This window comes from Callospermophilus lateralis, chromosome X (genome assembly GCF_048772815.1).
Source record: "Callospermophilus lateralis isolate mCalLat2 chromosome X, mCalLat2.hap1, whole genome shotgun sequence".
NCBI lineage: Eukaryota > Metazoa > Chordata > Mammalia > Rodentia > Sciuridae > Callospermophilus > Callospermophilus lateralis.
In genome coordinates this window covers 35850138-35866285 of record NC_135325.1, presented here as the reverse complement: position 1 = coordinate 35866285, position 16148 = coordinate 35850138, and the positions used below count along the sequence as shown (strand labels likewise).

Sequence of the window (16148 nt, the reverse complement as noted above, 5' to 3'; positions counted from 1 at the left end):
TACCACACACAAACACACAAAAGAACTAATAACAGTCAACAACATGGATGAACCTCAATGTATTCTGCTACATCAAAGAAGCCAAACTAAAAATGACACTTTGAATGATTCCATTTATATATGGGGTAAAAGCAAAAGTGCAGAATGGAAATACATTATTGACTAGGAGACAGGGTGAGGAAGGGGCTGACTACAAAGATGATACATTGGGAGGTGACAGAACTCTTCTGTCTTCAGTCTACCACTGATGGTGTTGGTAACATAACTATGGGTTTTTAAAAATTCATACAACTGTATACTTTTTAAAAGGGTTCATTTTATTATACATAAGTCATACCTTAATTTTTTAATTTTAAAAATAAGGAGCCTCCAGGTAATCTAGAATAACACCTCTGTATAAATCCAAATCTCTCTATATATCCTTCAAAAGACTATATAAATCAACCCAAAGAGTATATAAAATCACACATAATATCTTCAGTATAACTTATAGTACAAAATAGAGACTACTACAGAGTTTTCATTGCCTATAAGTAAAAAAAAAAAAAAATCAGAAAAACAAGTATCAAACCATTCCTGTAGTGTGAGGAGGATCTGAACAAAACGGAACAGAGGAAGGGAATGGAGAGACTAAGGGTGAGCTGAAATCGTGCTTAGAGAAAATCCACTGTAAGTAGGAAAATGCAGAAAAGCTGACCAGAGATATGAGAGTACCAGCTACAGGAAAGATAGGTGGGACCCAAGAAGGCAGTCACAGAGCATGCATCTAAGGGAGAAAAGGATAAAAAGGAATAAGGAATATTATTCCGAGATTGGGTGGTGATCTAAAAAAAAAAAAAAAAAAGAGGGAAATTTAGGATCATGTAAGACAAAAAATGGCTAAAACAAAATCAGACCACACACAATCCTTCTCCACAGTGCCAAAAGAAAAAGTCATCCATTGGGGGTGCTGCACTCCATCTCACTGTGAAAACGTAAGTGCTCTTGAACTAAAAATCTCAAGCAACCTCAACCCCTAAACCTGTCCTCAGAACAAATAGACCAAACAGTCTGCATCAATTCAAGGCTTCTTTAAGAACAAAGGAAAATGAGAAAACATTTCAGGTGACTGGGACTGGGGTACAGCTTAGTAACAGAGCACTAGACTAGCTTGTGTGAGGCCTACAGTTCTGTCCCCAGTGCAACAAAACCAAAAAATCCAGGTGACAAAAAATTCACTCCACAATGAGAGCACAGGGAGGCTAAGCAGCTTCAAGCTCTCATCCTCTCACGGAAATATAAAAACAAAAAGAAACTATCAGAATCATCTTTGCCAGAACTCTGGAAAACAGCCAAAGATTTGTAGTAACCAAGCAAAGATGGAATAAAGAAAAAGGCAATTTGAAGATGGTAAGAAAGCTTTGTGGCACTTTTATTTGCCCTTCTCTTCCAATAACAGTGTGATGAAACAAGAAATTAGTAACAGAAATGGATAATTTCTGTTATAATTTCTGTTATAATTGAACACAACTTACCCCAGCAAAGACAGTAAGCTTAAGCAGCTCTGATTACCTACAAAGTAATCAAAGAACTAATCTCTAAAAGTTTCACATGGAAATTTTATTAAACCATCAAGGAGCAGACAATCCAAACACTACAAAAATTCTTCTGGGCTGGGTTGTGGCTCAGAGGTAGAGCACTTGCTTTGCATGTGTGAGGCACTGGGTTTGATCCTCACCACCACATAAAAATAAAATAAAGATATTGTATCCTCCTATAACTAAAAAATAAATATTTTTTTAAAAAAATTCTTCTTGAAGACACAAAATGAAAAACTTCCAAATTCTCTACATAAATCTGTTAGAGTAGGTAGGTAGGTAGGTAGATGTGAGCAGGGGAGGAGGAGGAAGAGGGACAACAAGGCTCATTCCATCTTAAGTGATGAAAATTCATTCCACCTTAGATAACAGAAACACTGTCCATAAACTCACTTCCCTCACAGTCAGATACTACCTTCTTAAATTAAAAGAATTGGGTATAACCAGCTTAAGAAACTTTCCAACTTCTAAGCATGCCCAGAGCACTGAGGCACTGTCATTTAAGTGACTCCAATTCATTGTAACTATTACATCAAAGCTTAAAACCCCCGTTCCCTGTAGGTTTCCCTTAGATATTGATGGGAAATTTTCAACATATTGAAACCAGTCATCTATCTATGGTTTGTTGAATCCACAGATATGAAATCCATGCATACCAAAGGCTGACTATATTCAGACACTGATATTCTGTTGCACTCTCGATGAGAAGGTGACCTTGTTAACATTTTTAGAAGGGAATTTGGCAATTCCTCAAAAATTAAAATATTTTTTAGTCTGATTATTTCACTGAAAATGATGCTCTTCAATTCTATCTGTTTTCCGCAAATGAAAGTCAAAGGTTATATGTTTTATCTAAGATAGAAAGAAAACAGCAGGAAATGGAGTTCATAAACATAGAAGGGAGAATAGTAGCATAGAGGAAGAGGACCAGGGGAGTGAGAGAGGGAGGGCAAGGGGAGGTGCTATGGAATGAAACTGATCAAAGTATGTTATGTGTATGTATAAATATGCTATAATGAAATCCACTATTCTGCATAATTACCATATATCACAAAAATTAAAACAATATCATTATTTCAGAAATGTCAGTTATAGAAATCTGTCCTACAGGAATGTCCCCTCAAGAATACAGGCATTATGGGGCTGGGGTTGTGGCTCAGGGGTAGAGCACTCACTTAGCATGCTTGAGGCACTGAGTTTGTTCCTCAGCACCATATAAAATGCAAAATAAAGATATTGTGTCTACTTAAAACTAAAAAATAAATAATTTTTTTAAAAAAAGAATACAGGCATTATGGGGCTGGGGTTGTGGCTCAGTAGTAGAGTGCTCACCTAGCATGCATGAGGCACTGGGTTTGATCCTCAGCACCATATAAAAAAAAATAAAGATATAGTGTCCACCTAAAACTAAAAAAAATAAATATTAAAAAAAGAATATAAGCATTACAAATATTCATTCACTTCCTAACTTTCTGGATAGGATAAAATTGGAAGTAACACAAAATTAAGGTACATATTGAATATTAATTGTTATAGGCTAAATGTCCTCCCAATTCATATATTGAAGCCTTAATCCCCAAGGTACTGACAGGGCCTTTAGAGGTAATTAAAATTAAGTGAGATCTTATAAGAGTAGGACCCTAATCCAATAGGACTAGTGTCATTAAAAAGAAGAGGAAGAGTCACCAGAAACCAGCAATTTCCCCCTCCCACTTTCTAGGTAAATACACAAACTAAAGGTCATGTCTTCACATGTTAATGCCAACCATTAGCAAGGCAAGGAGAAAGTCTTCACCAGAGAACAACCTTGCTGTGCTGGCACCTTGATCTTAGGCTTCCAGCCTTTAGAACTGTGAGAAAATAAGTTTCACTGGTTAAGCCATCCAGCCTGTCATATTCTGTTATGGCATCCTGAAATGACTAATACAGGCTGAATACCCTTCTCCAAAATGCTTATGACAAGAAGTGCTTCAGGACCTCAAAAGAGCGTACTACAGGGATACTGCCACATCGATGTTCATAGCAGCACAATTCACAATAGCTAGACTGTGGAACCAACCCCGATGCCCCTCAATAGATGAATGGATAAAAAAAAATGTGGCATTTATACACAATGGAGTACTACGCAGCACTAAGAAATGACAAAATCATGGAATTTGCAGGGAAATGGATGGCACTAGAGCAGATTATGCTAAGTGAAGCTAGCCAATCCCTAAAAAACAAATGCCAAATGTCTTCTTTGATATAATGAGAGCAACCAAGAACAGAGCAGGGAGGAAGAGCAGGAGGAAAAGATTAACATTAAGCAGAGTCATGAAGTGGGAGGGAAAGGGAGAGAAAAGGGAAATTGCTTGGAAATGGAAGGAGACCCTCATTGTTATACAAAATTACATATAAGAGTTTGTGAGGGGAATGGGAAAAAATAAGGAGAGAAATGAATTACAGTAGATGGGGTAGAGAGAGAAGATGGGAGGGGAGGGGAGGGGGGATAGTAGAGGATAGGAAAGGTAGCAGAATACAACTATTATGGTATTATGTAAAAATGTGGATGTGTAACCAATGTGATTCTGAAATCTTTGTAATGTTTTGAATAGCCAATAAAAAAATAAAATAAAATAAAAGAAGTGCTTCAGATTTTAGATTTTTTTTCAGATTTTGGAATATTTTAAATGATATCTTGGGGACAGGACCCTAGTTTAACCATGAAATATTTATGTTTCATAAATACCTTATATACCAGCCTGAAGGTGATTTTAAATAATAATGTTAGTTCAACTGCATTTTGACTGCAAATGAGGTCAGGTGTGGAATTTTCCATTTGTGGCATCAATGCTGCACTCGAAAAAGTTTTACATTCTAGAACATTTTCAGAGTTCAGATTTTTGGATTAGGGAAGAAAATGGTAGTTTTCTAATCTGATGTGAAAAAAAATCACTTTAGTTACTCATTCAAGAAGTATTTGTAAATCATCATAATAAGTGAAAACCAAAAACTGGCAATCTGTATATTACATGCTTACTTTGTTTCAAAAGAAAGAAAAAGGGCTGGGGATACAGCTCAGTGGTACAGGGCTGGCCTAGCATGTGTGAGGGCCTAGGTTTGATCCCCAGTACCACAAAAAAAAATTTTAAGATATTAGATACCAATAATGGCATAGACTCCTCTGTCCCTGTTCTTCCCCACTAAGTACAACTGGAAGTCCTGGGATTAACACAAGAGATGACCAAAAGAGGATCCTGAAAGAAGGAAAAAGGCAAGAACTCTGATTAGGGTCCTGAGGACTTAAAAATAATAGTATAGGGGGTCAGGGTTATAGTCCAATGGCAGAGTACTCACCTAGCACGTGTGAGGTACTGGGTTCAATCCTCAGCACCACATAAAAACAAATAAAATAAAGGTTAAAAAATAATAGCAGAGCATCTTACAACCCAATAACAGAGAGCCACACAGATGATGTCTCTCTAAACTCGTAACCTAGCAACAGAAAGCAGCCTAGGTGGTCTCAGCCTGCCCCCAAATCAACAAGGGTCCCTCTAACAATACCAGACAAGCCTGGGACACCAGCAAAGAAGATTAGTCAGGAACTGGGAACTGTGCTGACAATAAGCAGGATGAAAAGTGGTCTTGTTCTCCACTGAGCCACAGAGACTTTCTAGGAGTCAGAAAGCACTGACAGGGGAATCCCCATATAACAATCACTCAGCCTGGAAAAGCTCTTCATCCCTGCTGGCCAAGAACTCCTTCTCCCTCCAGGAGATCAGGTACCATGCAAATTCAGCAAAGGGGAAACTGACACAAGAGGCACCATTTTAAATATAAGTTGGAACTACTCTAATCACAAGCACCTTTGATGCTGTTTCCAGTTTTCCACCTCCTCCAGGTTCTTCAAAGTAGTCAATTCAGATATCTACCTTATACAACCACCTGCTAGTGACCACTCCCTGTGGGACAGCTAGATACAACCTCCACACCCTACACAGACTGCACATATGCCACAATGACCACCTCTCAGTTACAGTGTGATTGCGGGGAACCATGCCTACTTACTTTAAACCCCCTACTTAGAACTCTCCTGAAGAAAACCCACTTAGGTGATGTACTAGACCCTAGTAAAGGCTTCAGCTCACAGTTTATTCCCTCTTTATTTTACCCCTCATCCTAGTTGAGCATGTTGCATCATAGATGGCTCATCCCTTCCTGAGAGGCATGCTGCACTCCTCTCTGGGGTCTGTAAGTAGTAAACCACTTCTGATATTTTGTGGGTTTTGTCAAGTTGTCCTTTCTGTATCAACTGAGATACGTGAACATGACTACTTTCCCACTCTCCTAAGAGTGACTATCTTAGCAGAAATAAACTGGACATAGGACAGATAAGAACTACAGGGAATCTGCAGTATAAAGTTTCCTCTAAGAAGGTCACCTGGTCACAGCACAAACACCAGGACTGGTATTAAGCCATCCACCAGCATAAAGAAAAATCCCAGGAAAGGCACACTGTAAACATCCACCACAATATTCCCCAGACCCCCCTCACTGGAGGGCCGGAGTTTATAACCACTCTTGTAAGAGATCTCAAAACCAAATTAGAGAGCTAAGTATATAGTTCAGTAGGTAGAGTGCTTGCCTTGCATGCACAAAGCCCTGGGTTCAATCCCCAGCACCAAAAACAAAACAAATTTTTAAAAAAAAGCAAAAATACAATACCCCATGACATAATAAAAGTAAACATTTCCCACAGTTGCAAAGGACTCCCCAAACTCTTAGAATTTACTGTCCTTTGTAGCTAGTGAGATGACTCATAAGTGGCCCTAGAAAGCTTCATGACAGTCACCAGAAAAACTAAGCACATGTCAGGAGGGTTGAAACTTTCAGGCCCACCCTCAGATCTCTGGGAAGAAAAGATAAGCTAGAGATTCAGTTGGTCTCCAACAGCCAATGATTTAATCTTTCATGTCTATGTAATAAAACTTCCATGAAAATTTCTGAATAATGGAGTTAGCAGAGCTTCTGAGTTGGTAAACACACTGAGTTGCTAGGAGAGTGGCACACCAGGAAGGAAACTCTGTACCTCCTCCTAACTAGCTCTATATAACTCTTCCATTTGGTTCCTGAGTTGTATACTTTATAACAAACCAGTAATCATAATTATAGTGATTTCCTGAGTTTTGTGAATTGTTCTAGTAAATTACTAAACCTATAGAGAATAGTATATGGGAACCCCCAAATTTGTAGTTAGCTGAGCAGAAGGGCAGGTAGCCTAGGCACCCCACTTATGGTTGGCATCTAAGTTGGGGTAGTTTTATGGGACTAAGACCATAACTTATGGGGCCTACACTAATGCTGGTGCATATATGAGTTTTGGGTAGACATAATTTAGCCCATAACACCTTAACAAGATTTAAAGCAGCTAACAAAAAATGCTTCAACAATTAAAATTTCTCCTGCAACAAATAAAAACAGGAAATCTCAACAAATAAATAGAAGTTACAAAAGAGAGAACCAAAGAGAGATTATAGAGCTGAAAAATACAATAAGCAAATTACAAACTCACTAAATAGGGTTGGGGGTGTAGCTCAGTGGGAGGGCACTTGCCTATCATTCACAGGCCCTGGGTTCAATCCCCAACACCTGAAAAAAAGTCAAAAAAACTGTTTAGTGAAGATGGAGATGAAAAAGGACAGAATCTGTGAATCTGAGGATGAATATCAATAGAATTTACTCAATCTTTTTTTTTTTTTTTTTGGTAATGGGGATTGAGCCCAGGGACACTTAACCACTGTGTCACATCCCCAGCCTTTCTAATTTTTTTTTTTTAATTTTGAGACAAGTACTTACAAAGTTGCTTAGGGCCTCATTAAGTTGCCTAAGCTAGCCTTGAATTTGCAATCCTCCTGCCTCGGCCTCCCAAGTCACAGGGATTAGAGGCTAGTACCACCATGCCCAGCCAGTTTATTTTTTTTTTAAATATTTTTAGTTGTAGATGGACACAATACCTTTATTTTATTTATTTGCTTTTATGTGGCACTGAGGATTGAACCCAGTGCCTCACATGTACTAGGCAAGCAAGCACTCTACCACTGAAAGAGATTGAGCTAGGTGCAGTGGTACACACCTCCTAAAATCTCAGTGACTCAGGAGGCTGAGGTAGAAGGATCTCTAGTTTAAGGCAGCCTCAGCATCTGACTGAAACCCTGTCCCTAAATTTTAAAAAAATGAAAAGAACTGGAATGTAGCTTAATGGTAAAATGCCCCCATAGTTTAAACCTCAGGACCACAAAAAATAAATAGAATGAAAAAAATGAGCAGAATCTCAGAGGCCCACAGGATTATAACAAAATATCTAATATTCATATTGTTGACGTCCTAGAAGGAGACTAGAATGTGACTAAAAGGGTATTCAAAGCAATAATGACTGAAAACTTTCCAAATTTGACAAAAGTCATAAACCTACAGATTTAAGAAAATGAGAAAACCTATGGGTTTAGGAGAAATCCTTGCCAACATATGTCCAAACTAAATTTCTGAAAACTAAGTACAAAGAAAAAAGAATCTTGAAGACAGCCAGAGAGAAACAACCCTGTAGAGGTTTAAAAAAATGTGAATGACAGATTTCTCACAGGAAAACAAGGAGGTCAGAAAGAAATGGCTTAATACTTTTCAAGTGCTGAAAACAAAAGCACAGTTAACCAGTTTTGTATCTGGCAAAGTTATCCTTCAGGAAATAAAGAGAAATCAAGACATACTCAGAAGAAGGAAAACAAAGAATTTGTCACTGACAGACCTATTAAAAAAAAAACTACCTATAACAGGCATGATAGCATGTGCCTATAATCCTAGCAATTGGGAAGGCCTAGGTAACTTACCAAAACCCTGTCTCAAAAAATAAATAAATAAAAGAAGAAGAAACCTAAAGGAAGTTGTCAAAACATAAAAGAAGTGATAAAAGAATGAATTTCTGAGCATTAGGTAGGAAGAATAATAGAAAGAGCAGAAAGATGATTGATTAGATATAAATACATGCAGAGGAGAAAGGGAATTAGAGGCAAAAATGGAGTAGAGGGGAATTAAATCAATCAACATTTTGCTATTCACATCCTTTTTATATTCTTCATTATTTTAGATTTTTGTAGAGTACATCTATTCCATTGTCAAATAGAAATTTTATATTTCTTTTACAAAGAGTAGCAGAAGAGAAAATGCTTGGGATCAGTGACATTTCACAATGAAAATAGAATTTAAAAAGATTCCTGAGCACATGGCCAACCCACCCACTGCTTGCCACATCTGCCTGGCAGCTCAGAGATTGGCAACTGCAGAAGTAAGGAGCAGCTGAGGTAACAGCATAGTACAGTGCTGTCTAGTTGATCTGGAACATACAGGCATGTATACAGTGGGCAGCAAAGTACAGCACAGCATTGGGGTATGTGGTCCCAAGTAAGATGAAGTAAGTACATTCCACACTGTCTCTCTCTCACTGAATACAAGCGTAAAACCTGGACAGATGCATTAAGTGGCAATCTGGTAATTCTGAAAAGTAAAAACAAAAACACAAAGTAGAGGAAAGAAGCCATATGTGCCATATGTGGTGATGTACAACTGTAATCCCAGAGACTCAGGAGGTGGAGGCAGGAGGATCACAAGTTCAAGGCCAGACTAGATTAAGGGAAAAGCCTAGACTTTGAAGTGCCACCAAATTCATTGCGAGTTTGCCACTGATTCTGTGGTTTTCCCTGGCCCAAGATAAGTCAGCATGGAGTCAAGAAGATAGTACAGATACAGAAAGAGCTCAAGAACCAGGCATGGTGGTGCACTCCTATAATCCCAGTGACTTGGGAGACTGAGGCAGGAGGACCACGAGTTCAAAGCCAGCCTCAGCAACTTAGCAAGGCTCTATGGAACCCAGTGAGACCCTGTCTCAAAATAAAACATAAAAAGGGCTGGGGATGTAGCTCAGTAGTTAAGCACCCCTGGGTTCAACCTCTGGTAGAAAGAAAAGAAAAGAGAAAAGAAAAGAAAGCTCATGAAGCAACTCTCTAGATCAGCTTGAAGAGTAGTAAGGGAGCTCCTAATGCTCAAAGAGTGAGGGGAAAATCCATTTTTTCTTTTTCCCCCCTTTCTCTCACACCCTAGGCAGCAGAAAATCCAGCAGTAGCAGCAGCAGATAATCCAGCAGTAGCAGCAGCAGTAATAGCTACAACAGGACCTGCAGTACCAGTAGACTCTGGCCATCATCTAAAACCCAGGCTCTGATTTGAAGCTCTTAGTCCCAAGAGAAACTTCCATTATTTTTTGTCTTCTGTATCTGCAACTTGTGTCCATCCATGGGCATAGCTGGGGTAAGTGTGCAGTCTAGTAAAAAACAAAAAACAAAAACAAAAAACGTTTCTCTATAAGATGGACAAAAAGGGGGAAAACAGGGAACTAGAAAATTCACAGGAAATCATGGGGAGGAAGAATTCAGGAAAGAAACCCCATAACATCATATATCAACTCCTGGGCTCATTCTCAAACTGTGCATTTGTGGATCTAATCTAAAACAAAAAAGTAAACACTTTTGAGAACTGAACTAAGGGACAAACCACTGCCTACATCCCAGAATGTCTGTTATGAGGTTTAAAAACTAAACAAACATGGAAACCACAAACTACAGAAGACTGATTACAACTTTTAGCCTGAACTCAACTGGGTGAACTGCCTACGGCAAATCAAAATATCAACATTCTCCATATGACTTAAACAAACCCAGTGTCTCATAATATCACATTAAAATATGTAGGACATATTCCAAAATTACATGGTACACAAGAAAATCTCAACAGTCACAAGAAAAAAACAACAGATACCAACATCAAGCAGATAGAAGTGTTGGAATCATGTGAGAAAGTCTTTAAAGCAGCTATTATAAAAACCACCAAGGCTGGGGATATAGCTCAATGGTTGAGCAGTTTCCTACCCTGCATGAGGCCCTGGGTTTGATCCCCAGTAACACACACACACACACACACACACACACACACACACACACACACACTACCCAAGAAGTTAGACCAACCTTCTGGGAACCACAAGAAAACTAGAAAGTCTCATCAAAGACACAGAAGATCTAAAGAAGAACCAAATGGAAATTTTGAAACTGAAAAAGATAATAACCAAAATAACTTCCTACTAGAAAGGGCTTAATAGCCCAATGGAGATAACAGATAAAAGAGTGAATAAGCCTCAAAGTAATCAATACAATTTAACCAATCTGGAAAACAAAAATACTGAAAAAAATGAATAGTGCTTCTAAGACCTGTGAGATAACACCAAATTTAGGTTATTAGAGTTCCAGAAGAAGAGAAAGGATAGTTCAGAAAAACACTTGAAAAAAAAATTCCTGACCACTTTCCATATTTGGCAAAGACCTGCATCTGTAGGTTCAAGAGGCTCAGCAATCCCCGAACAGAAAAAACCCACAAGAAATGCACAACCAGACACATCATCAAACTGCTAAAAACTAAGGACAAAGGACTACATATATAGTAACTGAAAGATAACAGGAAGACTAGACACTTGGAAATTAAACATCATTCTTCCAGGCTGGGGTTGTGGCTTAGTGGTAGAGTGCTCACCTGGCATGTGTGGGGCACTGGGTTTAATCCTCAGCACCACATTAAATAAATAAATAAATAAATAATGTTGTGTCCATCTACAACTAAAATTTTTTTTTAAAAAATTATTCTTCCAAATAACACATATAATCAAAGAGGAAGTATTATTGAAAATTTGAAAATAATCTGAACTGAACAAAAATTAAAATATACAAAACTTTGTGGGACACAGTTAAAACACTGCTTGGAGGAAAATCTTACAGCATTAAATGCATGCATTGAGAAAAGTTTTAAACCAATAAAGTAGCCAAGATATATGGGCTGGAGTTGTGGCTCAGCAGTAGAGTGCTCGCCTAGCATGCACAAGGCACTGGGTTCGATCCTCAGCACCACATAAATGTAAAATAAAGATATTGTGTCCACCTAAAACTTAAAAAATAAATATTAAAAAATAGCCAAGATAATAGAATTAGCCTAGGTATCTGCCAATAGATAAATGGATAAATCATAAATACATATATAAGTGTGTATATGTATGTGTGTGTATATATAGACATATAAAGTATACACACATATGTATATATAGATACATAAAGTATAAAGGTATATAAAGTATATATTAATACAAAATGGATCATAGAACAAAATATAAAACCAAAAACTAGTAAACTTACAGAATAGGAGAAAATCTTCATGACATCAAGTAAGGAAAAAAGTGTTCTTAGATCTGATACCAAAAGTACAATCTATATAATCAATAATTTATACACTGGATACTTTCAAAATAAAAAAAAATCTTGCTCTGCAAATAACACTCTTAAGAGAATTGAAAGGACAGGCCACACATTTGGAGAAAAGACTTACAAACCATGGGACTGACAAAGGGCTTGCATAAAGAATATATAAAGAACTCTCAAACCTCAACAGTAAGAAAACAATCCAATTTTCAAAAGGACAAAACCTTTTGAACAGACACATTATCAAAGAGAACATACAAAAAAGTAAATAAGCATATATAAAATGTTCAATATACTTGGCTATTAGGGAAATGCAAATTAAAACCATAATAAGATACTACTACATGCCTTCTAGAATGATTAAAACTTTTTAAAAATACTGAATATACCAACTGCTGACAAAAATGTGCCAACTGAAATTCTTGCATACTGCTTATGGAAATGAAAAATGGGTCAATGGCTCTAGAAACCCCTTTGGCAGATTCTCAAAAGCTAAACATACACTTACTATATGACCCAGCAATTCATATTCACTCTAGAGAAATGAAAACATGTTTACACAAAATCTGAATGTTTAAGTAGCTCTACTTATAACTGCCCCAATCTGGAAATAGCCCAAATGTATTTCAAAAGATGAATGGATAAGTAAGCCATAGAACATCTATACCATGAATTCAGCAATAATAAAAAAAAAAGAACAATTAATAACACACACAACAATTTGGGTGAATCTCCAGAGAACTGTGTTGAGTAAAAAAAAAAAAAAAAAAAAAAAAAAAAAAAAAAAAAAGTCCAATCCCAAAATATTATGTACTATATGATTCCATTTAATTCTTTTTCTTTCTTTTTATGTTACTGGGGATAGAACCCAAGGAAGTTTTACCACTGAGCTACATCCCCAGTCTTTTTCATTTTTTTTTTTTTATTTTGAGACAGGGTCTCAATAAATTGCTGAGGGTCTTGCTAAATTGACTTTGGCCTCAATCTCACAATTCTCCTGCCTCGGCTGCCAAGTTGCTGGAATTACAGGAATACGCCACTGCACCTGGCTTGTATGATTCCATTTAAATCATGTTCTTGAAATAACAAAGCTTCTGAAATAGAAAACATACTAGTAGTTGCCAGGAGATTAGGAATGGGTGTGAGGAGAAAAGCTGTGAATGTAGCCTTGAGGGAGCCTTGAAGTAATGAACTATTCTGTGCATGATCATATTTTTTAAAATTTTTTTAGCTGTTGATAAACCTTTATTTTATTTATTTTTATGTGGTGCTGAGGATCGAACCCAGTGCCTCCCACATGCTAGGCAAGTGCTCTGCCACTAAACCACAACCCCAGCCCATGCCTAATCATATTAATATAATATCCTGATTGTGATATTATATTTGTTTTGAAATATGTTATCATTGGGGGAAATGGGAAAAGGTACACAGGACCTATCTATATTATTCTTTGAATTATATGTAAATCAATCACCTCAAAAGGAAAAGTTTAATTTAAAAAAAAAAAGGTTGCACTAAGCTGGGCATGGTGGCATACAACTTTCATCCCAGCTAATCCAGAAGATGATGGAAGACAATCATTTGAGCTTAGGTGTTCAAGACCAGCCTGGACAATATAATGGTATCCATCTCAAAAAAAAAAAAAAAAAAAAAAGAGGGGAAAGAAAGAAAGGTTACAGAGCATATGGCCCCATTTAAATGACACTCTTGAAAAGACAAAACTATAGTGACACAGAATGGATCTGTGGTTGGCTAAGGTTATAGGCAGGGGGAGGATATGACTATAAATAAGTAGCATGAGGCAGTTTTTGTGGAGAAGAAACTAGAACCTGTAGATTAGTTACACCAATCTGCACGTATTAACACTTATCAACTGACACAAGTGCAAAATCAACTTTAAGTTAATTTAAAAGATAAAAAAAATGAAAGAAAAAAGATGGTAGACTATGGCTATCTGTAGACTTTGTGTCTTGGCCAAAAGAGAATTGAAAGTCCAACTGAGAAAATTACTTCAGGAAAGTCATTTGAAAGACAGGCAGGTTCCTTAAGAGATGTCATTCCTAATTTATAATATGACCATATCTCCAGCTCACTTAGAAATGGGAAATATCTACAGGAAATCAGGAACGTTATTTATCACCAGGTTGTGGTTAAAGATAATTCCACATGACAACTGAACCAAAAAAATGCCCTGAAAAGCAATTCCAGGAAACCCTGGCTTCTCCTGAGGCCTTTCTATGCTCTCTCCTGATGAATAAGGTGAGTCAAGGAACTGGTTATATTTCCTTTTGGCTGCCCAAAGACTCAAAGAGAAACCAGCAGCTCAACATTAATACAGATGGCCCCTGACTAAACATGGTCTGACTTATGATTTTTCAACTTTATAGTGATGCTAAATCAATACATAATCAGTAGAAACCATACTTAGAATTTTTAATTTTAATAATTTCCTGGGCTAACAATATGTAAAACAATTCTCTCTTCTGATGCTGAGCAGCAGCAGTGAGCCATAACTCCCAGTCATGTGATCAAAAGGGGAAGCAACGAATACTCCACAGTGTACCATGTTGCCAAGCTATGACGCTGAGTAGATTAGAAGTATTAAATGAATTTTCAGCTTTATTATGAGTTTATCAGGATGTAACCCCATCACAAGTCAAGGAACATGTCTGTATCTGTTACCCTGAAGTCCTCCAAGTATGTACATTCTAATTAGCCTTGATCTTCTGTCTCTCGTTTTCCCTGATCCTAGTCCTCATTCACAAATAATTTTCTATTTCATGGTAAAGATTCCTATAAATCTCATCACATCTATGGTTAAAAAGAGAAAGGAACAAACAGATAACATACTTACTTGGGGTTTGGCCATTTCCTGCTGTTCTTGGGAAAAGGCAGAGATGTGTGAAAATTGAGCTGGAACAAGTAGAGAAGGGTAGAGCATATGAGGACCCCATTAGGCTTGGAGTAGCAGAATTATCCTCCTAGAAATCCCCTCACATAAGCTAGCAATGAAGCTGCTCTTCATTATATGTATATGGTTTTAATAATGACCAGTATATTTTTGACTTTTTGTGTGAACATTGAGCACAAAGGCTTTTATTACATATAATAAATTGTACCCCAACCCAGAACTTGTATTCACTTAATGAAATAATTTATCATAATGTGTAATTTCTCTGTAAGTAACTTCATCTGGGCATTGAGTTTAATAATGCCAAACTTAAAACAATCCCATGTGACCCATAATAATAAGTAAACATTAGCAACAAAATTCTACACAGTTATTTAAAATGTTATATGGAAGTATACACTTTTCTGTGTATGTTGTGGTAGACATATCTCAAAAGCTTAAAAGAATGTTATAGAAGAAATTTAAAACTGAATTACAATAAATTTCTAAATAAAAATAGAGTATAAAACTGCAGAAACCTATCTTAAAACTATAAAAGTTTAAAAAGGCATACATATATATGTTTAAGAATGGACATAAATGTGATGGGGGGGCAAATCAGTTCTTTTTTTCCTTTCCTTTATTTCCCAATTAATCTGTAATTCAAAAGTATTATTAAATGTCACCAAAAAACACTGAACTTTAGAACTACCTATTATCCAAATGACATTTTACCCCTAGCCCCCTCAGATCCTGCAGCACCAGGCCCCGCCCACCCCTCCCAGCCCGCAAACTGTGGAGAAGGCCCGCTGTTAGGTAAGTCTTCTCAGGTGGCTCTTCTTCCTTCTCCTCACCTCACTGGGATAGTCTTGCCCAGGACCTGAAAAGAGGCCTTCAGGTGCAGGTCACTTCTCCTGGCACTTTCACACCAGGCCCCTACTCAGGGATTAGGCGAGGGGAGAGGGACAGAGGGGGAGGCAGGGCGCACCTAACGAGGGGCCTGAGGGATACGCAAGAACCCTAAGTATAGGTCACTATGCTGGAAAATGTGTAAATGTCAAAGTTTAATAGGCCCCACTCTATCCTAACTAGCCCCATAACTTTGTCCACCAATGAGCCCCCAGACCCTCATACACTGACTTCTCGGTTCCCCATCATTCAACCTATAAACCCCCTTATCAATGACCCTCATAAACCTTCCTTCACTCGTCCCCCAGAATCCCCCATCACTTAGCCCAAGACCCCCAGCAAACGTCCGCTCAACCTCACTGTCTTTCTCGTCAACTGATTTTCTGCTTGCTGTTGAAGAGACCGTTACAAGAACTGGCCCCGACAAGCACTTCCGCTTCTGAAC

At 37.6% G+C, this 16148-nt stretch overlaps 1 protein-coding gene across 9 annotated transcripts in view; it reads right to left on the bottom strand.

Moving 5' to 3' along the window:
- The window catches only part of LOC143639179 (uncharacterized), a 36665-nt gene extending 20517 nt beyond the window's left edge, over nucleotides 1-16148 (bottom strand). The window contains exons 1-3 of one of the 9 annotated variants that reach the window (XM_077107358.1): nucleotides 15649-16148; nucleotides 14759-14817; nucleotides 7129-7205 (exon numbers count right to left, since the gene is read on the bottom strand). In XM_077107358.1, coding sequence (XP_076963473.1) covers nucleotides 7129-7176 — 48 coding nt within the window. In that variant the 5' untranslated portion in view covers nucleotides 7177-7205; nucleotides 14759-14817; nucleotides 15649-16148. Of the gene's footprint in view, nucleotides 1-4720; nucleotides 4742-4913; nucleotides 5009-7128; nucleotides 7206-9780; nucleotides 9869-14758; nucleotides 14818-15648 lie in introns of those variants that run through there. The other 8 variants (XM_077107357.1, XM_077107360.1, XM_077107359.1 and 5 more) reach the window with 8 other exon arrangements.